Here is a 22,093-nt window from a genome sequence, read left to right as displayed (position 1 = left end):
ACCATGTCCCCGCCTGCGCACTCTGTCGTGTGAAAGGTAACTGCCGTCACTTCCGCTGCGTGGTGCAGGCCGGGGATGCGAGTCGCTATTGGCCGGCGTCTGCCCCACTTTTCAATGTGCCTGGGGAGCAGGAATCAGTAACGGCGGAGAGGGCGTGGTGGGGTGAGGGGTTTCTCGCGGTGAGTATCTAGGGGAACCCTCTTACCCAGTAGAACGCCCTATCGCCGGGGCGCAATCCAGCTGGGAATTTAAAAGGGATCGATTTAATACGCGCTTTGATGACGTAATAAGGACTATCGAGGCGGTGTTGCTAAGCGCATGGCCCGGGCCGGTACCAGTCGTGTCCCCTCCTCGGGGGCGCCCCCATGGTATTACTCGCGCCTGCCGGCGGTCGTTCGGCACTTGGCGCTAGTTAGGTCTTCCGCCTTCTCCTGCTCCCGGGACTCGGCAGGCGCTCAGTGACTTTTCCGCCTGGAGCTGGCTCTACTGCCGCCTTACGGTTGTGGAGGTCGCGATGACTGCCATCAGTGCCCGCCAATGGGGCTGCGACTGGGGTGCGACGGGCTGTGTCTGATCATTGTGTGCGCGGGCTGAAGCTCGGAGGCGACGTGTGCTGCCACGAGGGGCTCCATCCGGGATGGGCCTGACTTCTGAGAGCTCCTCGGAGCCTCAGGCTGATGGGAGCTGCAGGGAGCACTAACGGCAGGTCGTGATGCTGCCTCGGAGACGCTATAGGCGAGGCCTCTCTTTCTGCCCCTTGGAAGTGCGGCACTCGGCAAATGCCCTGCCCTGCTTGGCTTGGTAGGGCATGGGTGCCTGGGTCACCTCTGCCTTAGTGGGAGCGAGGCCTTGTCTATGGCTGAGAGGGGACCTAGTGGCTGGCTCGTGTCCTGGCTCTGCAGTTGTGGTTTTTGAAGAAAAATATATAGTAAAGTGCATAAGTTCTCATGTCTGTGTAATCTTGAAGCAACCGCTGCTGTTACCCACCAAACACCCCTCAGTCTCCATTCCTGAGATGGTTACAATGAGATGGCAGTGGTTTAGCCAGTGCTCAGTCTGCTGAATTGCCATAACTGTGTTGTCTGAATTGCCATAACTGCTCTGCCTGCCTGCATATATGTATAATCCATATAGGCAAAGAAAACAAAGGTAGTGCCTAAAATAAGAGGAGTTCCTGTTGAAGTCCAGGACTAGGGAAGTAATAAGATGGCTTCATTGGGGTAGACTTATGCATGCAATTTGCAGATCTTTTCTTATATGATGTGAGATGCATCCAGTATCAGAAGTTGATAAGGGAGTTTTCCACCATCTTCAGTAGTCTTTACCCATTTCAGGAGCTCAGCCGACTTATCTTCTTTTTCTGTATATCTAGGAGCATCAAGTTCTAGAATGCTTTCTGGATAAATCTTTTTTTTTTTTTTCCACAAAAAAAAAAAAAAAAGTCAGAGAGTTGTGATCAATGAGGCCGGATCTAGTTGGAAGCCTGTATCTAGTGGAGTTCCTCAGGGGTTGGTGCTGGGACCAGTACTGTTCATTATATTCATTAATGACCTTGAGGGGCACTGTCTGCAAGTTTGCTGATAATACTAAACTGGGGGGAGTGGCTGACACCAGAAGGCTGTGCTGCCATCCAGCAGGACCTGGACAGGCTGGAGAGTTGGGCAAAGAGAAATCTAATGAAATTCAACAAGGGCAAGTGTAGAGTGTTGCATCTGGGGAAGAATAACCCCATGTACCAGTACAGGTTGGGGAATGAACTCTTAGAGAATACTGTGGGGGAAAGGGACCTAGGAGTCCTGGTGGACAGCAGGATGACCATGACCCAGCAATGTGCCCTTGTGGCCAAGAAGGCCAGTGGCATCCTGGGATATATTGGAAGGGGTGTGGTTAGTAGATCGAGAGAGGTTCTACTCTGCCCTTGTGAGACAGAATCTGGAATATTGTGTCCGGTTCTGGGCCCCTCAGTTCAAGAAGGACAGGGAGCTGCTTGAGAGAGTTCAGCACAGGGCTACCAAGATGATTAAGGGAGTGGAGCATCTCCATTGTGATGAAAGGCTGAGGGAGCTGGGGCTCTTTAGTTTGGAGGAGACTGAGGGGTGACCTCATTAATGTTTACAAATACGTAAAGGGCAGGTGTCAGGAGGATGGAGCCAGGCTCTTCTCAATGATGTCCAACGATAGGACAAGGGGCAACAGGTACAAGCTAGAACATAAGAGGTTCCAAAGAAACATAAGGAGAAACTTCTTCACTGTGAGGGTGGTAGAACACTGGAACGGGCTGCTGAGATGGGTTGTGGAGTCTCCTCTGGAAACACTCAAGGCCCACCTGGATGAGTTTCTGTGTGACTTACTCTAGGTGGTCCTGCTCTGGCAAGGGTGTTGGACTAGATGATCTTTCAAGGTCCCTTCCAACCCTTAAGATTCAGTGTAATTCTGTGTGACTTTTCTGTTTCCCTTGATTATATTAGTTTGTCCAGACCAGTGTGCTTTGCAGTGTATTATTGCTATTTCTTTAGGTTTATTAATTGCCTCAAGTAATTTCAGAATCCCTTTACTTTATTTTAAAGGTGTGGTTTAGCCCTGGCTGGACACCAGGTGCCCACCAAGTTGTAATATCACTCTCCCTCCTAAACTGCACAGAGGAGAGAGAAATATAACAAGCAGTTTGTGTGTCAAGATAAGGACAGGGATATCACTCAGCAATTAACGTCACAGGCAAAGCAGACTCAACTTGGGGAGAAAAATGTTTGTTTATTAATAAACCATAGGAACTGGGAGATGAGAAATAAAATTGAATCTTAAAACACCTTCCCCCACCCCTCCTTCTTCCCGGGACTCTCCTTCCTTCCCCCCAGCAGCGCAGGGGATGGGGGATAGGGGTTGCAGTCAGTTCATTACAGATGGATTTTGCTGCTGCTTCTTCTCAGGGGGAGGCCTCCTCACACTTCCCACTGCTACAGTGTGGGGTCCCTCCCCACGGGAGACAGTCCCTCACAAACTTCTCCAGCATGGGTCCTGCCCATGGGCTACAGTTCATTACAAACTGCTCCAGCATGGGGCCTCCCATGGGGGCAGCTGTTCATACACTGCTGCAAAGTGGGTTAGCCACCAGGAGAACAGTCCTTCAGGAACAGACTGCTCCAACATGAGTTCCTTACAGGATCACAAGTCCTGACAGCAAACTTGCTCTCTGGCATGGGTTCCTCTCTTCCCATGGGCTCCTAGGTCCTCCCAGGAACTTGCTCCAGGATGAACTTCTTACAGAGTCAACCTCCTTCAGGCATCCACCCGCTCTGGTGTGGGGTCCTCCACGGGCTGCGAGTGGACCTCTGCTTCCCGGTGGTCTTCCATGGACTGCAGGAGGACAGCCTACCTCAGCATGGTTTTTACCACAGGTCACAGGGGAGTCTTTCTTTCAGGGCCTAAGCACCGTCCTCCTCCTCCTTCTCCACTGACCTTGGTGTCTGTGGAGATGTTTTCACATTCTCCCTTCCCTGTTGCTGTTGCAGTTTAGCAACTGCACAGCAACTTCTTCTCCTTCTCAAATATGTTATTCACAGAGGCACTACCTCCATCACTAATTGGCCAGGCCTGGGTCAGGTGCAGGGTCCAACTTAGAATTGACTGGCCCTAACCCTATGAGCTACAGGGGAAGCTTCTGGCAACTCTTTGTTTAAAGAAGCCACCCCTATAGCACCCCCCCTTCCCCCCCCCCCCAAAACCTAGCCCAGGCAAAATCACTACAATAGGGTTCACTTGTGATGATAACAGATCTCTTTCTTTTCAAATTGCACCATGAGTCTGTATTATTTCTTTTCCCTCTGACAATTCCAAGGCTTGCGTCAGCACAATTAGTTTGGCTTTTTGAGCAGATGTATTCACTGGCAGTGATTTCGTTTCCATGTCGCCTTTATTATGAAACTTCTTCCATCTACATATTGTAATAAGGTAACGTCTAGAGGAACAATTAGTATCAACCTGAGGCCAGACCATCCAATTTGCACCTGCCTGTAAATTTCTTTATTCCTGTCAATTATGTTATCTTTCTCTCTGGACGAAACAACTCTCAATGGCCAGTTAACTTTGAATCGAGATGAATTATATCTTGAACAAATTTTAAAAGATGGTGACAGACATTGATCCATGTTTTTCCTTTACCTGGACTTTGATTTCCTCACATATATAAGATATTTCACACAAACACACTGTACAGTAAAGGGGAGGGTGGTGCAAAAATCAGCTCTGCAGGCACCTTCAGTTAAGTTATTTGCAATTACTGCAGCTAAAATTCCTCCTTGAGATTTTTGTATTTGTTCTTGACCATGTCCTTTATGGTGGTTATATATCCAATTATTCTATTGTATAACAATAATTCATTTGCTGAGGTTTTTCATCTTTTAAAAGTTTACTCTTACTCCTTTAAGTGCTGGACAGTCTTTTTTATTTGCCTACAAAATAGCATTAATAGCAATAGAATATTATCTTTTTACCCTTTTTCTCATTTAGTACATATATCCCAATTTGGTATGAAAAACTTACCAGCCCATATTTTTTAATATCCCAATTATTTCTTAACAACATGAAGTTTCATTTTCAGGCCTTTTTTTTTTTTTTTTACCATTGTCATGGTTTGGCCCAGCTAGCACAGAAGCACCACGACTGACTCTCACTCAGTGCCCCCCGTTCACCCCCACCCTCGTTAGGATGGCAGAGACCCCAGCGAAACAGGAGGAAAAATTTAAGCAAGGTTGTTGTGGATTAAGACAAGGGCAGGGAGAGCTTGCTGCCAATTACGGTTCTGGGCAAAACAAACTCCAGTACTCAACTTAGAGAGGAAAGTAGGAAAGTTTATTCTACTACCTACAAGAAACAGAACAGAAAGCAAAAAGGGAGTAGGATGATTGAGAAAATTACAACCAGCATTTTAAGATCTCTCTCCCCCATCCCTCCTTTCTTCCAGGGCCCAGATCACTACTCCCAATATCTCTACCTCCTCCCCCTTCAACGGCTCAGGGGGGCAGGGAATGGGGGATGTGGTCAGTCTCTGCCAGATGGTCTCTGCCTCTTCTCCTCAGATGAGGATGACTCCTGGCATTCTTCCCCTGCTCCCATACAGGGTCCCTCCCCCAGGACACAGTCCTTAACAAACCTCTCTGCTGTGGGTTCTTCCAAGCAGCTGAGGCTTCTGCCAATACAGGGTCCCTCACACGGGACGCAGTCCTTAGTGAACATCTCTGTCGTGGATTCTTCGCCATGGTTGCAGATTCTGCAGATACAGGGTCCCTCCCTCGGGACATGGCCTCTTCTGGGCATAATTTTAATGAACTTCTTTGACGTGAGTTCTTCCCCACAGTTACAGCCTCTGTGGACATGGAGTCCCTCACAAGGGGGACAGCCTCCTCTGGCCATAGTTTTAATGAGCTGCTTTGGCGTGGGTTCTTCCCCACAGTTATAGCTTCTGTGAATTTTGGGTCCCTCCCTCGGGACACGGCCTCCTCCGGCCATATTCAGTGCCCCTGGCACGGGGTCTTTCATGAAAGGAATTACTGCCCCTGGCTCAGCCCCAGAAGTGGGTCTGTCTCAGAGCTGGGGAGAGTTTTGAGCAACTTCTTACAGGAGCCATCTTTACAGCCCCTTCCCCCTTACCAGAAAAGGTTGTCATGTCAAACCATGACAGCCATCTTCCAATTATATTTTTGGTACCACTGAGTACAGTACTCTTTTAATTTCCTCCTTGTTAGGGGATCCCCACTAAACCTATTCCAATGTTTTAGGATGGAAAGCAAAGGGAAGGTTCAGCAGACTGTCCTGCCCCTTTGCCCTGCTCTCATTTATTTAACCAAAAAGAATGTTCTTACATTCAGATGGGGAGAGCACTCATGGAGTCCCCAAACAATAGGTTCATGTGCGCTTGAGTCCAAAGAGTGGCTTCTCCCCACCGACAGCCCAGCAAGCTGATCCGGGCAAGGCATCACAGCAGTCCCATCTGGGTCTCCGAAACTGTCGTCTAAAAAGCAGATTCATTACCCGGTGTGCAACTTGCCAATGATCATACTCAGGAGACACATTGCTTATTTATTACAGGTTTGCACAAGCCTGGGTGCTGGGTGGTAATTCCACAAATCAAGCATATCTGACGCAAGTTTCTGCCCTGTGTTTATACGCAAAGTTACAAGTAACCCAAGTAATTTGCATACAAGTATTATATCGCTGTGTCATTCTAAATGTCTGCTATGCGTGCTCTTAGAGGGTCTTCGGTGGTTTCTGGTGGTCCTTCATGAGTCACTGGTCACCATCTCTCCCTGCCGCATTTACCTTCCAACTGGTTTCTTCATAGTTTGACAGGCATAGGTGGTTTGTCACAGTCTCTTGACTCTACTTTCAATTAATCCTACCCAGGTTTCTGCTTTTGACATACATATACAATAGTGAATTGTTTCAAAGTTAATCGTTGTTCTTACGGTATTCCCAACAAAGTTGTCCTCCTTCTTTTGACATTTTGATATCACTAATGTTTCCTACTTCACAGCTAAAATTGGGTAAACCTGATACCAAGACGGTTTGGTGTTTCTATTTAGTTTTGTAGTCCTTGGAAAGTGATAGTTAGTTCACGTTTGTATACTAACCTGACTGTGCATAGTATTTACTGAGTGGCAGAGTATTCTTGCTCTCATGCCACATCTTTTGCAGGCTAGTCGTTTTGCCATGGAAACTAAAGAAATGATGGAATGTATCCAGGAATTCCCTGAACACTATAAAGTTATTTTGGATAGACTGAATGAACAACGTGAGCAGGACCAGTTTACGGACATCACTCTGATAGTTGATGGTATGTACAGGCCTGAGAACCAGTTGGTATACAGAGAATTCTGAAAACTGTGCTGAGAAGCTGTTGGGTTTGTCACAGGTCATCTGTCAAACTGGGTTGCTAACAAATTCTTGGTTCTATATTGATGTATGGGTTGCTTGCAGTTTCATTTAAAATCTTGGTCTGAACAGAGTCTCCATCAGTGATTAATAATTTTGCTTCTGCTTTTCCAAACAAGGGGCTAAATATTTTCAGATAGAAGTCCACTTTGAATGTGCTGTACTATATTTAACATGTTATCTAAGGATTTCCAAAAAATTGTAAAAATATCTTTCCCTAACTTCATCTGTCTGCATGCAGATAACTTATACAAATATTGGTTGATTGTTAGAAAACCCCAAAACAAACAACACCCTCCACCCACCCACCCCCCTCCAAAAAAAACAAAAACAAAAAAACACCACAAAGAAACCCAAACAAAACAAAAGCCAGATTGAAATAATATTTCCTTCTTGTTTCTCTGGTATCTTACCTACTATTTTTAATATCTAGGTAAAATATGGTAGAATAACTAATTTTTCTTTTTCTATGTGTTCTAAATACATATATAGTTTATTAGTTTAAAATACAGAGATATATGTGCTTATTATCTCATTAGAAAGGTGGTGTCTGATAGATCACCTAAGATTGCTTCTTATCCCAAGCATGTCTTAGAATGGATGAACACTTAAAGGAAGATAGGCAGTGTCCACTAGGACAGACCTAGCTAATGGAGTACCCCCTGATCTTTAAAAGCATAGCAAAAACTCACTTGAAGGAAAAGGGTCCTACAGAGCCCAGATTAGAAAAAAAAGTAAGCAAATGAAGAAAAAAAAATACTTTTCAGGAATCACTGTAGTTTCACTGACAGTGCTTGCATAAAACTTATCCTGAATGTTTGTTCCTGCTCTAGTGTTACCATATCCATGTGTTGAGCTCAAAATCCTTTTCTTGTGCAGCTGTGTAGTTCTAATCCATGTTGCTTCTCTTACTTCTGTCCCATGGAGCCTTATGAATATTCATGTCTGCACCAGGGAAAAGGCAACACAGTGATGGGGAATACGCGGTCTGGAAAAATAGAGCAGAACTACTTCTGTTCTGCAGGGATCTTTTATGCTGGCAGAAGTGATGATAAAATACATCCACGTGTATGAGAGCAACAAAACCCAAGGAGAGCTGAGAGATGAGCCCAAGACATACAGGAAAAAGTTTGCACAGGAATTTCCCATAACTTAAATATCTGAAAAGAGAAACACTGGAGTGAGTCCTCCAGCTGATTGAGTTACAGAGCTTCAGCAAGGTCAGTGGTGTCAGCAAGGGTCTGTGTGAGCTGGGACAGAGTAGCTGCAGTGGTATTCCATGTTATAAGGAGACAACCCAAGTGACTGCTTGAATAGATTTGTAGACTGGATGGTTCTGCAGCTGTTCTCTGCATCTGCACTTATTCTGCACTGGGTAAGGAAGGTGTTATCCTAAACCAAATTTTTTGTCTCCCTTTGTAGGTCACCATTTCAAAGCTCATAAGGCTGTTCTTGCTGCCTGCAGCCGTTTTTTCTACAAATTCTTCCAAGATTTCACTCAGGAGCCCTTGGTGGAGATTGAAGGTAGTCTGATTCATACAAATGAAAACCTTCAGGGTTGTGTGCCCAAGCTCAAAATGAATGTAATATCTTGGTTATGGGCTTAAATACATACTTGGTCATATTGATTAGCTTTCTAGATCTCAGATCTTGAGTTGTTCTGAGGCAGTGTCATGGTTTAACCCTGGCTGGCAACTAAGCATCATACATCCAAGTTTGCTCTTCTCCATTCCCCCCCCCCCCCGTGGGATTGGGGAAGAATTGGAAGGGTAAAAGTGAGAAAGTCATGGGTTGAGATAAAACCAGTTTAATAATTTAAAAATATTTTTTATGATAAGTAAAAGAGAAAAAATGAGAGAGGAAAATAAAACCCAAGACAGAGAAGTGATGCAAATGAAAATGATTACTCACCACCAACTGACTGATGCCCAGCCAGTCTCTGCAGTATCCTCTCTACCTGACTTCCCCTCCCCCCTCCCCCACAGTTTTATTGCTGAGCATGATGTCATATGGTATGAAATAGCCCTTTAGCTTGTTTGGGTCAACTGTCCTGGCCATGTTTCCTCCCAGCTTCTTGTGCACCCTCACCCTCCTCATGACAGGGCAGGGTGAGAAGCAGAAAAGGCCTTGACTCTGTGCAAGCACTGCTCAGCAGTAGCCAAAACATTCTTATGTTATCAACATTGTTTTCAACACAAATCCAAAACATAGCCCCATACTAGTTACCATGGAGAAAATTTAGTCTATCCCAGTCAAAACCAGTACAGGTAGCTATTGCCACTGGAAAAAAAACTTCTTCTGAAAAAATAATAAAAAGATACCTTGTCTGGGGTGCAATAACAGGATAGATGTGGAACAATACTTGCCTGATAGGCAAGGAGCAATTTTGTGAAGTAATACTTCTGCTTCCAGTAACTTGTTGCTCAGCGTTCTCTTGAGAGAAGAGTTCATATTTTTAATATTTAAGTTTATAATTTTAATGATTTTATACAAGCAGCTTTTTGATCATTTTATCCTTCTATTTATTTTTGTCATGGCATGACTCTGTAGTTGTTCCAGATTCACATGTTTCTATAGTAGATGTTTTATTCCAACATGAGCCTTTCAAGGGTGGCATCTTCATGAAACTGGCTGTCAAAGTACTGTGAGCAAAATGGTGAGCAGGCAAGTGTACAAGACTGAGGAATTGCTAAAAGAGGCTCTTTTTCTTGCTTTATAAACAGGTGTAAGTAACATGGCATTTCGTCACCTGATTGAGTTCACCTATACAGCAAAACTAATTGTTCAAGGTGAGGAAGAAGCAAACGATGTTTGGAAAGCAGCTGAGTATCTACAGATGTTAGAAGCAATCAAAGCACTTGAAATCAGGTAAGCACATAAACCTCTTTCTCTTCCCAACACTGAAATATAGAATCTTAAGAATCCTTTTACGAGAGCTGGCTGACAGTATTTTGCAGTGCTGTCCCTTGTCCTTGAACCTCTTAATCTTGTGTGGGACTATATACTCTTCTACTATAAGATATGGGTCAGAATTACAAAGGCTAAAAAATGAACCTCACATTCTTTGGCATGGAACTCAATGATAAGTGATGTGGCTCATAAATGTTGCAAATATTGTACGGCTGGGACTTTGGGGCAACTAATACTAGGTCTCTGTGCTATCTGACTGTCCACGCTGATCAAGAGCTGGATATACGGTGACAATGTTTGTGCCAATGTTTTGATTTCATGCAGCTTTCTGCTTTCAAGAGAATAGGCAGTGATTTTATAACTACTTGGTGCAAAATTAATCTCTCAAACTTCTTGAGAAAATGTAATTTTTATAAATGGATTTTTTTTATGATATCGGTACTTAATCAAATGTACTTTGGCACCTTTTATCCAATATGAGGAACTGTACTTCATTGCCAAACTCCAACCTGAGAAAAGCAAATGCCATTCCCATTATACTGATTTTTTTTCCCCTTCCTTCCCTTACACAAAGTGCTGTCATGTTCTCATTCCTTCTGTATGCTACACTGTTCTGTCTTGAAGCAGGAGGAGGGGCAATAAATTCCTCCCAGCATTATGGTTATCCTTGCCTTCTCTTCTAGACCTGCTGAAAGGCCTTTGTGTTCAGGCTAAGGAAAGACTATTGCTTCCTCTTTATCTCCCCATAGACACACTAGCTTAGGAGAGTGGCATTGACCCTGAGTTCCTCTAGTAGCCAAACAAACCAACCCAAACAAGAACTCCATAACATAGTACACTGGAAACTTGGTTTTCAACATCAATGTTGATTTTTCTGAATCAACGTATTCTGTAGATTGGTAACAGAATTGAAAAAAATATGTTGTGGGTTTTTTTAACAGGAAAAATAGCCCTACCGTCCATCCCCACCAGGTATGTGATCCTGAAGCTCCTTGCAGTAATATGCAAAGTAACTGTCACCTTCTAGATATAGTTTCATCTAGCCTGGATTTCTGATAAGTTTAGCTCCTCTGTCTTCCTGTACCTGAATAAAGTGCAATTTAATAATCTGTATCCTGCATTAGATCATTAGCTACACATCTCCACCATATGACATACAGATACTGGAGAAAAACCTTCTCTCTCCTGTAACTAGAAAACCTGAAAGTGATACAGTAGGTTACAGAAAAGGATTAATCGGGCTGCAAAGTAAGGTAAAAGCACAAATTAGTCTTGTCAATCTGATTTGAGAGGAAGATTGCCACTCATTTTCAAAACTGATAATGAATAGTAAAACCTCCAGCATGTAAGTGCTGTGGATAATTATGAGAGTGTGACTTGAAAGCATTGGCCCACTCAGCTCGCTCTGTGTTTGAGATTGTATGCTCTCTTCCTCCTGGAGGAAGGAGTCTCTGTGTGTATGGTACAAGGAGAAGAGGAACAGATCTGGGGTTTGTGTTTAAATCCAGAAAATTAAACTAGAATATTCATTGCACAGCCCAGTGACTTGTGCTTTTTTGCCTTTTTTTTTTTTTAACCTCAGCTTGCAGCTGTGTGCATTCCTGAAGTATCAGAGTCATAGAATGGTAGGGGTTGTAAGGGACCTCTACAGATGATCTAGTCGAATCTCCCCTGCTAAAGCAGGTCTGCCTAGATCCGGTTGCACAGGAACATGTCCAGGCGGGTTTTGAAAACCTCTGGAAAAGGAGACTCCACACCCTCCCTGGACAGCCTGTTCCAGTGCTCCATCACTCTTACAGTAAAGTAGTTTTTCTGTATGTTTAAGTAGAACTTTTTGTGTTCCAGCTTTTGTCCATTTTCTTTTATCCTATCACTGGACACTACAGAAAAAAGTGCTGCCCCATCCTCTTGACACACACCTTTTAAATACTTGTAAGTATTAATGAGGTCTACCCTCTCAGTCTCCTCTTCTCCAGGCTGAACAGCCCCAGGTCCCGCAGCCTTTCCTCATAAGAAAGATGCTCCAAAAAAGTACAGGATGTTATAATGCTTGTTGTGTGAAGTTACAGCTGTAGTGTTTTCTAACAAGATGCAAGTGCTACAGGCAATTGCATGCATTCCAGACCTTAAGAGGTGAATAGCATAGGAAAGACTTGAATCTTGTTTTTGAATAGGCAGGACAAAGAACTCTTTCTTTTGGGAAAGTTTCCTTCTCAAGTACAGAATTTCACAAGTTTCTTAGGCCAGTTATGCTAGTGTTTTAAGTTTTTCTTGATAGGTGGTGTGTATCATTCAAGCAGAGCTATTTAAAGCACTTTAATAACCTTATCTCCACAGCTTTAACTCTGCTATTTTACAGTTCTAAGGAGTATAAAGGACAAATTGTCTTCTGACATGCATGCAGGTCTTTCATAGTTCAGCTTCTTTGAGAAACAGCTAATGAGTGCAGAAGCTCAGTATCAGGCAGGAATTTTTATGTCATTGCTTATGGATCTGTTTATGCAAATGCTTTGCAGGAACAAAGAAAATTCATCACCCTTGGAATCAAATCAAACAAAAGGAAAACTGAAAAAGAGGAAGATAGCTGAAACCTCTAATGTTATCACAGAAACACTGCCATCTGCAGAATCGGAGCCTGTTGAAATTGAGGTTGAGATTGCTGGGGGGACAACTGAAGTGGAAGATGACAGCATTGAAACACTGGAAGTAGCTTCTGCAGAGCAATCCATAAAGTACATACAGACAACAGGTACATCAGATGAATCTGCTTTGGCTCTTTTGGCAGATATTACCAGCAAGTATCGTCAGGGAGAGACAAAATGCCAGATCCAAGAAGAAGGTGTTAGTGCAACTGATCCCTCGTGCAAACAGGTAGAAGGTATTGAAATTGTGGAACTTCAACTGTCACACATGAAGAATTTTTTTCACTGTGAGAAATGTAACCGGTCATTTAAATTGTTTTACCATTTTAAGGAACACATGAAAACACACTCTACTGAGAGTTACAAGTGTGACATATGCAATAAAAGGTACCTACGAGACAGTGCTTTGAAACAGCACCTCACCTGTTACCATCTTGATGAAGGTGGTGCCAGCAAGAAGCAAAGACCTGGCAAAAAAATACATATATGCCAGTACTGTGATAAGCAGTTTGACCACTTTGGACATTTTAAAGAGCACCTCCGGAAGCACACAGGTAAGAGCACTATGATAGTCCTCGCCTTGTGGCCTTGGCTCTAGCATTTTGGGGCTTTGCATATTTTAGGGGAACAGAGAGTATGCCGAAGAGAATATGAGTCCTGAGTGCTAGAAATACTTGACTTCTAGTTACAACTAAAATACTGGAGTTGTTTGGTTTAATTTTTTAAATTTCTATTTATATAAACTTTGGGGGATTGCCGTGGTTAAAAATAGGCACCTAAAACCAGAAAACGCTAATGAAGCTTCTTTAGATTTAATAGACTTGAGAGAGATTTTTTTCAAAATCATTTCTTAAAGCATGTTTCCTTCTTCAGAAGTACCAAACTGAGGTGCTACTCTTATTTTCACAATTCTACCAGTAAACATTTCTGTCAACATTTCTGTAGAAATGTGATCTGTGAACTTCTCTGTGGAATACAGAGTTTAAAGGGTTTCTTTAACATAACTTCTGAGCAAATGTCTATTAATACATTAGACATAAAATACCTAACAACACTCTTGTACCATCTCGTTTAAAGTTTCATCCTTCCTCTTGACATCTTGTCTATGTGTCATGGTTTGACATGACAGCCATTTCTGGTAAGGGGAAAGGGGCTGTAAAGATGGCTCCTGTAAGAAGTTGCTCAAAACTCTCCCCAGCTCTGAGTCAGATCCACTTCTGGGGCTGAGCCAATTAGACACTTCAACGATCACTTTTTAAGAATAAGCCGGAAGAGGAGGGTTTTTCCTATTTCTTTTTTCTTCTATCCCTTCTTATCTTCCGGCTGGTGGTGGTGCAAGGCGTGGGAAGAGAGAGAGAAGCAACCATGCAGACTCCAAGGTCAGTGAGGGAAGAGAGGAGGAGGTGTGTTGGAGCAGAGACTTCTCTGCATTCTACAGAAAGGACCGGTGAAACAGTAATTTGTATGCACTTCGTTACAGACCCCACATCAGGGGCAGTGATTCTCTTCATTAAAGACCCCGTGCTAGGGGCAGTGACTATGGCCAGACGAGGCTGTGTCCCGTGGGAGGGACCCAATATTCACATAAGCTAAAAATACGGGGAAGAACTCATGCCAAAGAAGCTCATTAAAATTATGTCCAGAAGAGGCCATGTCCCGAGGGAGGAACCCTATATCTGCAGAAGCTGCAACCATGGCGAAGAACCCACGCCAGAGACAATCATTAAGGACTGCGTCCCGTGTGTGGGACCCTGTATTGGCAGAAGCCATAGCTGCTGGGAAGAACCCACAGCAGAGAAGTTTAAGGACTGTCCTCCATGGGAGGGACCCGGTATCGGAGCAGGGGAAGAATGCCAGGAGTTGTCCTCCTCTGAGAAGAGACAGAGCCCATCTATGAGAGAATGACCACATCCCCCATTCCCTGCCCCCCTGAACCATTGAGGGGGGAGGAGGTAGAGATATTGGGAGCAGTGAGCTGGGCCCAGGAAGAAAGGAGGGATGGGGGAGGGAGATCTTAAAATGCTGGTTGTAATTTTCTCATCATCCTACTCCCTTTTTGCTTTTATTCCGTTCTGTTTCTTGCAGGTAGTAGAATAAACGTTCCTACTTTCCTAAGTCGAATACTGGAGTCTGTTTTGCCCAGAACCGTAATTGGCAGCGAGCCCTCCCTGCCCTTGTTTTAATCCACAACAACCTTGCTTATCTTTTTACTCCCATTTCACTGGGGCCTCTGCCATCCCAACGAGGGTGGGGGTGAATGGGGGGCACCGAGCGAGAGAATGTCAGGGTGCTTCATTGCTGGCTGGGCCAAAGCACGACAGAGGGAAACTTTCTTCTGTCACAGAAATTTTCTTTTGAAACAGTCCTGCGCCTGGGAAAGAAGAACCCCATGCACCAGTATAGGCTGGGGGCCAACCTGCTGGAGAGCAGCTCTGCAGAGAGAGATCTGGGAGTCCTGATTGATAATAACTTAAACATGAGCTAGCAATGTGCCCTCATGGCCAAGAAGGCTAACGGTATTCTGGGATTCAAGAAGAGTGTAGCCAGCAGGTCAAGGAACGTTCTCCTCCCTCTCTACTCTGCCCTGGTGAGGCCTCATCTGGAGTACTGTGTCCAGTTCTGGGCTCCCCAGCTCAAGAGGGACATGGAACTTTTGGAGAGAGTCCAGGGCAGGGCCACCAAGATGATCAGGGGACTGGAACATCTTTCATATGAGAAAAGACTGTGGGAACTGGGGCTGTTTATTCTAGAAAAGAGAAGATTGAGGGGGAATCTTATTAACAGTTACAAATATCTAAATGGTGGGTATCAGGACATTGGGACATCCCTTTTTTCTATAGTAGCTAATAAAAGCACAAGGGGTAATGGGATGAAGCTGGAACACAAAAAGTTCCACTTAAACATAAGAAAAAACTATTTCACTGTGAGGGTGACGGAGCAGTGGAACAGACTGCCCAGAGGGGTTGTGGAGTCTTCGTCCTTGGAGGTCTTCAAGACCCGCCTGGACATGTTCCTATGTGACCTGATCTAGGTGAACCTGTTTCTGCAGGGGGGGTTGGACTGGATGATCTCTAAAGGTCCCTTCCAACCCTACCATTCTATGATTCTATGACTGCATCTGTGGGAAATAAAGTATAGGACTGTAATATCAAAAGACACAAAAATAAATGGATGTTACTTAATAATTATAATTTTCATGAAAAAAAGTGAAGTCTTCAGAAGAATAGGAAATACTTGGAAAACTGAAGCTAGGGATGATCTTTGTAATTGTTTTTTCAACAGTTAGTATGAATTTACAAAAGATATATTATATATTCTAGTATTAAAACTATTCCAGTCTATTAAATCAATAAGCATTTAGCACTTCCAGAAGGTGTGCAGTTATCTAGCCGACTATAGGCATACTGTAGAATGTATGTTAATATAATTTATGTTACTGTATTGAGTATGGCTGACATGGAGTTAATTTTCATAGCAGCCCTCATAGTGCTGTGCTTTGTATTTGTAGCTTGAAAGGTATTGATAACACACCAGTGTTTTGGCTACTGTTTAGCAGTGCTCCCATCCAGACTCTCTCTCGAACTTTGCGTCAAATAGGGGGGTGGGCAAGATCTTGGGAGTGGACTAGCTGGGACAGCTGACCCAAACTGACCAAAGGAGTATTCCCTGCCACATTACATCAACTCAGCAATAAAAGCTCAGGGAGAAGAGGAAGAAGCAGAGGGCATTTGTGATTTATGTTCGTCTTCTGGAGCAATCTGTATATGTACTGATGTTCTGCTTCCCGGGAAGTGACTGGATGTTGCCTGCTGATGGGAAATAGATAATAAAATCTTTTGTTTTCCTTTGCTTTTGTGCATGACCTTTGTTGTTGCTTTATTAAACTGCCTTTGTCTTGGCCCACGAGTTTTTTCCATCTTATTTTCTCCCCTCCCTGTCCTGATGAGTGGCTTGGTGGGCACCTGGCATCCAGGTCAACCCACCACAGTTACTCACTGAAATGTCTCAGCCTCTTTTGTAGTTCATCAAGTAGTTTGTTTCAGTAGTTATGTTGGTATCAGTATACACAGATTAATTATCATACTTTCAGAATAAATACACTGTTCGTAATCTTTAGTACTTTAATTTCCTTGAGTTTCATTGTGTTTGTGAATGATGAAATTACTAAACAGAGACACCACTTGTTCTTTGTTACTACTTGATGGTGATAATATACTACTTCAAATTTAAGTTTTGGGGTTTGTTTTGATACTGATGCGGTATTACTTCATTGTCATTCTGTGACAACTGCTTTTTGTGGAGCTCAATTTCAGCTCTCAAGCATATACTGTCATTTTTCTTTAAAATAAATCGTTATAGTATTTAAGTACTTCTCTAATGTCTCACTTTGTGTATATGTATATATGTTGAGTCTTTAACTGTTAATATTATCAGGTGTAAAGAGAGAAATAGCTGCTATTTCTTTAAGATATTTTATCAGAATAGTAATCAAACTTCCATAAAAACCTAAATGTACTTTAAATGGCACTGGGAATTATGTTACATCATTGGTTGGGGGGGAGGAGTGTGGTTGTTATTTTTAATGAGTTATGACTCCACTTTAGGTTTTTTCCTTTTTATTTACAAAAAGTTTACATAAAATGTCTTTTTTTTTCTGTAGAATAATTCAGTTGGCCACGTCTATACAGCATATTTATCAACCTGTGCAAAAGGGAGAGGGGAAGAAGAGAGAACTGACTAAAAACCAGCTGGTTTTATATGCTTACAAATCCCTATGTTTGTCTTAACAGGTGAAAAACCATTTGAATGTCCAAACTGCCATGAACGTTTTGCTAGGAATAGCACACTGAAATGTCACCTAACGGCCTGTCAGTCTGGAACTGGAGCTAAAAAGGGAAGAAAGAAACTCTACGAATGTCAGGTAGGTCACGGAAGTAGCAGATTCTGAGGCTAGATACCTCCTTCCTGTGTTGAGGGAGTGTGGGAGTACTGAGTAGGAAAGGCTATGGAAGTTGGGATTATGTCCCCAACAGATACTTTTAATAAAAGAAATTATAAAGATTGCATTCAACCACAACATGAGGGTAAATTCTTATATCTAAATAGTTCCACTTAAAATATGGAATTACTGATATGGAGCTTCATAACACTTTATTAATCAGAGAGATTCTTGTGGATATGTAAGTGTTCATCTGCATTTTACTGATCTTTCTCCTTCCTTTTCAAGGTTTTTGATGCACTGACCTAGGTCTTTCCTGCTTGTGAGCATGCCTCACTAAAGTCTAAAATATAAAGTACTATTTTATTTCCTATTTTATTATTCTTCTGGTTAATAGCAATATATTGACTTTGTCTGGAAAGTCATTCAAACTTAAGATGACAGTCTGTAATATCTTTTAAGCAAATATAAATGCTATGGATGGAGAGCTAGGGTATTTGGACACTATACATAGCTGACATTTGAAAAGCTGTTTGGAAGAATATGACTTAGCTTTTAAAAGTTGATTCTGAAAAGCTAGAAAATACAAGAGCTGAGGTTGGTTGTAGCATTTTTATTTGCCACAATTGCTCCACTGCTGTGACAGCCTCAAATAAGAAAATACTTCCCTCTCTCCCCTCTTTAAGGGTCTCACCTTCTTTAGTTCACAGAATGGTTGTATTCTGAGGTTAAATTGGGTTGTGTAGTAAAGAAAACTGCTGGATATCAACTTTAATTGTTAAAAAAATAGTGATCTTATTCACAGAAAGCAGTGAATACTGCAGGAGATAAATGAATTCTGTGTTGCTGATCTTATATGCTAATTTTATTGGAAGTTTCACAGATGCTGTTGCATTATTTAGTTGTTATACTAGTCTGAAGTAAATTCTTGGGAGCATACCTTTATCTTAAAGATAAGTTTGTTTTGAACATGAGAACTACTGTATAACACAGTTGTACCTAGTAGTCTAGATTTGAAGGGGGAAAGGGATAAAACCAGGCTCACTACAGATAAGCCTGGGGGGCAGCACACCAATGTTTGAGGGATGGTGCCTTATCAAGGTCCTTCAGTCTGTTTTCTCAGTGGAGGTAGGGGATGGAGATCCATGCAGCAGCAAAGATACGAGGGTTATGGATACGTTTGAAACCATGAAAGCACCTGAAGAATGGTTGTGTAGGAATTAGAACTTCTCATCCTAAAAAGCCCAACTGAAGTGCATCTACGCCAACACATGCAGCATGGACAACAAACAGGAGGAGCTGGAAGCCATTGTGCAGCAGGAAAGCTACAAAATAGGTGGGATGACTTGCACAAGTAGAGTGCTGCAATGCATGGCTATAAGCTCTTCAGAAAGGATAGGAAAGGAGGGAGAGGTGGTGGGGTAGCCCTGTATGTTAGGGAATATTTTGATTGTCTGGAACTTGAAAATGGTGACAATAGAGTTGAGTGTTTATGGGTAAGAGTCAGGGGAAAGGCAAATAAGGCAGATATCATGGTGGGAGTATGTTATAGAGCATCCAACCAGGATGAAGAGGCAGATGAAATACTCTATAAGAGGCTGAGAGAAGTCTCACGATTGCTAGCCCTTGTTGTTGTGGGGGATATCAACTTACCAGATGTCTGCTGGAAATACAATATAGCAGAGAGGAAACAGTCTAGAAGGTTCCTGTAGCATGTGGAAGAGAACTTCCTGACACAACTGGTAAGGGAGCCAACTAGGGAAGGTGCCTCACTGGACCTGTTGTTTGTGAACAGGGAAGGACTTGTGGGTGATATGATGGTTGGAGGCCATCTTGGGCGTAGCAATAATGAAATGATAATTTTTGACTCCTGGAGGAATAAGGAGGGAGGGGTCAGCAGAACTGCTACCTTAGACTTCCAGAGGGCAGACTTTGGCTTGTTTAGGAACCTGGTTGACAGAGTCCATTGGGAGGCAGTTCTAAAGGGCAAGGGAGTCCAGGAAGACTGGACTTTCTTCAAGAAATAAATCTTAAAGTCACAGGAGCAGGCTGTCCCTGTGTGCTGAAAGATGAGCTGACAGGGAAGAAGACCAGTCTGTCTGAATATAGAGCTTTGGCTGAAACTCGGGAGGAATTAAAAAAAAAAAAAAAAAGTTTATGACCTTTGGAAGAAAGAGCAGGCAACTCAAGAGGACTGCAAAGATGTTGTGAGGTTATGCAGGGGGAAAATTAAAAGGACCAAATCCCAACTAGAACTTAAATCTACTGCAGTAAAAGACAATTTAAAATGTTTTTATAAATATATTAACAACAAAAGGAGGGCTAAGGAAAATCTTGTGTATGCACAACTCAAAATGGCACACTGTTTCTTAAAGAGAAAAAAATACCAGGTCTTTTGTTCATCTGAAGCTTACTTCTCAACTTTTACCTCTAACATACATGTTGGGTTTGTTTTTTTTTTTTTTAATCCAAGTAGCAAGAAGCTACACTATATGAAGCCATGATCTGAAATAGGCACTATACTTTGTCATGTTTCTGTTGGTGCTGTTTAACATACACTGTATCTTTTGTTTCAGGTTTGTAACAGTGTGTTTAACAGCTGGGATCAATTTAAAGATCACTTGGTAATACACACAGGTGACAAACCAAATCACTGTACCTTATGCGATTTGTGGTTTATGCAAGGCAGTGAACTGAGGAGGCATTTGAAAGACATGCACAATATTTCAGAACAAATAGTGACAGAAGAGGTTCTTCCAGTGGAAGCTGTGGAAGCTGAACCAGTAACATCAATGACTATAATAGAACAATTGGAGCAAGTCCATGTCCTACCAGTAATACAGGTACAAGTGGATCCTGCACGGGTAACTGTGGAACAGATGCATCAGGATCTCATACAGGACACACAGATGGAGGAACTGCAAGAACAGGTGCAAATTAATTACTTGGAAGTTGAACACATTCAGACTGAACAAGGTGCTGAAGTTCATGTGGAGCAGTTACATGTTGAGCATGTAAATCAAATACAGATGAAAGAAGTACAGGCAGAACTTATAGATAGAACAGACCTGGAACAAGTAGACTATGAAAGTGTTGATCAAGGAGAAACTAGTCAAGTAGATTATATAGATAAGGAAGATCATGAACAAGCTGAGGACTTAAACTTAACAGTTAGTGGACACACAGAATGAAAAGATGAATGACTAGGACAAATAACCACACTGTGCAGGTTTAAGAATGAAATACACAATTATTTTTGTTAGCTTTTTCATTGTTTTTTGAACCCTCAGTGGTCATCTTTCCGATATGTTGTCCTTAGGAAGCTGGACAAGTGGACCAAAGTTAGCTTTTTTCATGTACAACTAAACTTCTCTCATATGTAAAAATAACTTTCCCATTCATGACAGCATGGAACGGAAACTACTGTAGACACTGACAACTTTGTGAGGATTTTAATAATTAATAGCTTGTATCACTGTTATACTATCTCCGAGTATATGTAAGAATAATTTTACCTCTTTTCCTCTTGTCGTAGAAGCAAACTCTTGTTAGAGATTTGCAGGATGTCTGTGGCAGAAGAATCAGTAAAATTTTGGTGGGTTCTATTGTAAGTGGCCAGTCTAGTAGCTGTGAATTTTCTGGTCAGACTGCTGTTTCCTAACTGCTGGAAGTCTTGAAGCACAAAATTCCTGTGCCTTTTCAACGCTGACTAGTTAAATTTCCACAAAGCTCCCAGAGTGTTCAATAACCTAGTTTAGTAAAAGACAATGTAGGTAGTGTTATAGTGCTTTATGTTTAAAACTGTCAGTTACTGATTTTTTTTTATTATTATTATTAGATTTAGGGGGAGTAGAGGAAGGAAATAGATTACACAGAGGCATCAGGATGCCTACAAGAGATGCTTTAAATTGGGAAAAGTTCCGTGAATCTGTAGTAAACATGAACTGGAAGAAAGCTACCAACAGATTCTTCTTTTATAAATTGTAATTTTATAAAATGAATGTTTTTAAACATAAATATAGAGAAGACCTGTCTATATGGTATAGGGTTCCTGTTTGTTTTGAAATTAAATTCTGACATTTGACACAAAGATATACTAAAAGTAAAAGCCATAGGTATGAGTGCTAAAATGTGGATTGAAAAGTAGGAGTGTATATATTTTAATCAATATTAGACAATAAAACAATACTGTCCATGAAATGTTGTATTATTTGTGTCATCCAATAAATTAGGAACAACTGAGTGACTGGCAATTACAGTGTCAGATCCCAGTGGCAAGAATCAATCTAATTTTATCAAGATTAATAGCTCATTACTGTAAGGTTAAGTTTGTTTAGAAAATACTTGTCTATTTCTATGTTTAAGGATGCTAAGGACTTCTAATTCTCAATTATTGCCTTGAGATTAGATGTGCCTCCATACTTCTGAAAAACCTTCTTTTCAAAGCCTTAACTAAATGGAGGAATTTTTACAAGGACATTCCTTAATCCTCTTAGTAATCTTGTAGATATTAGTTAAAATCATACTTTTCTATTCAGTCTTCGCTAAATGCAGAATTATTTCCCAAGATTTTTACTTTTATTTAGTTTCATTCAAAATTATTATTGTGTTTCATCATAGCATAGCCTTTGAGAAACTGTTGCAAAACAAACTTGGATCTCAAGATTTCAAACAA

The 22,093-nt window shown here is 42.0% G+C and overlaps 1 protein-coding gene and 1 pseudogene across 2 annotated transcripts; both read left to right on the top strand.

Annotated features, from left to right (window-relative positions):
• Positions 1-462, top strand: part of LOC133628593 (E3 ubiquitin-protein ligase UHRF2-like) — a 203,514-nt pseudogene extending 203,052 nt beyond the window's left edge.
• On the top strand, positions 83-21,874 carry LOC133628504 (zinc finger protein 131-like). 2 transcript variants are annotated; one of them, XM_062016744.1, is made up of 8 exons: positions 83-179; positions 6,691-6,829; positions 8,350-8,451; positions 9,651-9,795; positions 12,354-12,708; positions 12,811-13,033; positions 17,270-17,400; positions 19,995-21,874. In XM_062016744.1, exons 2-8 carry the CDS (start codon positions 6,706-6,708, stop codon positions 20,607-20,609), a joined length of 1,695 nt encoding a protein of 564 aa, XP_061872728.1. In that variant the 5' UTR covers positions 83-179; positions 6,691-6,705; the 3' UTR covers positions 20,610-21,874. The 2 variants fall into 2 exon arrangements, with proteins under 2 accessions (XP_061872728.1, XP_061872729.1); XM_062016745.1 differs by lacking the exons at positions 83-179; positions 6,691-6,829; positions 8,350-8,451; positions 9,651-9,795 and having other exon boundaries at positions 12,672-12,715.
• Positions 21,875-22,093: the final 219 nt, after the last annotated feature.

The sequence above is a fragment of the Colius striatus genome, chromosome W (genome assembly GCF_028858725.1).
Source record: "Colius striatus isolate bColStr4 chromosome W, bColStr4.1.hap1, whole genome shotgun sequence".
Lineage (NCBI taxonomy): Eukaryota > Metazoa > Chordata > Aves > Coliiformes > Coliidae > Colius > Colius striatus.
This window is presented reverse-complemented; position numbering and strand designations above follow the sequence as displayed.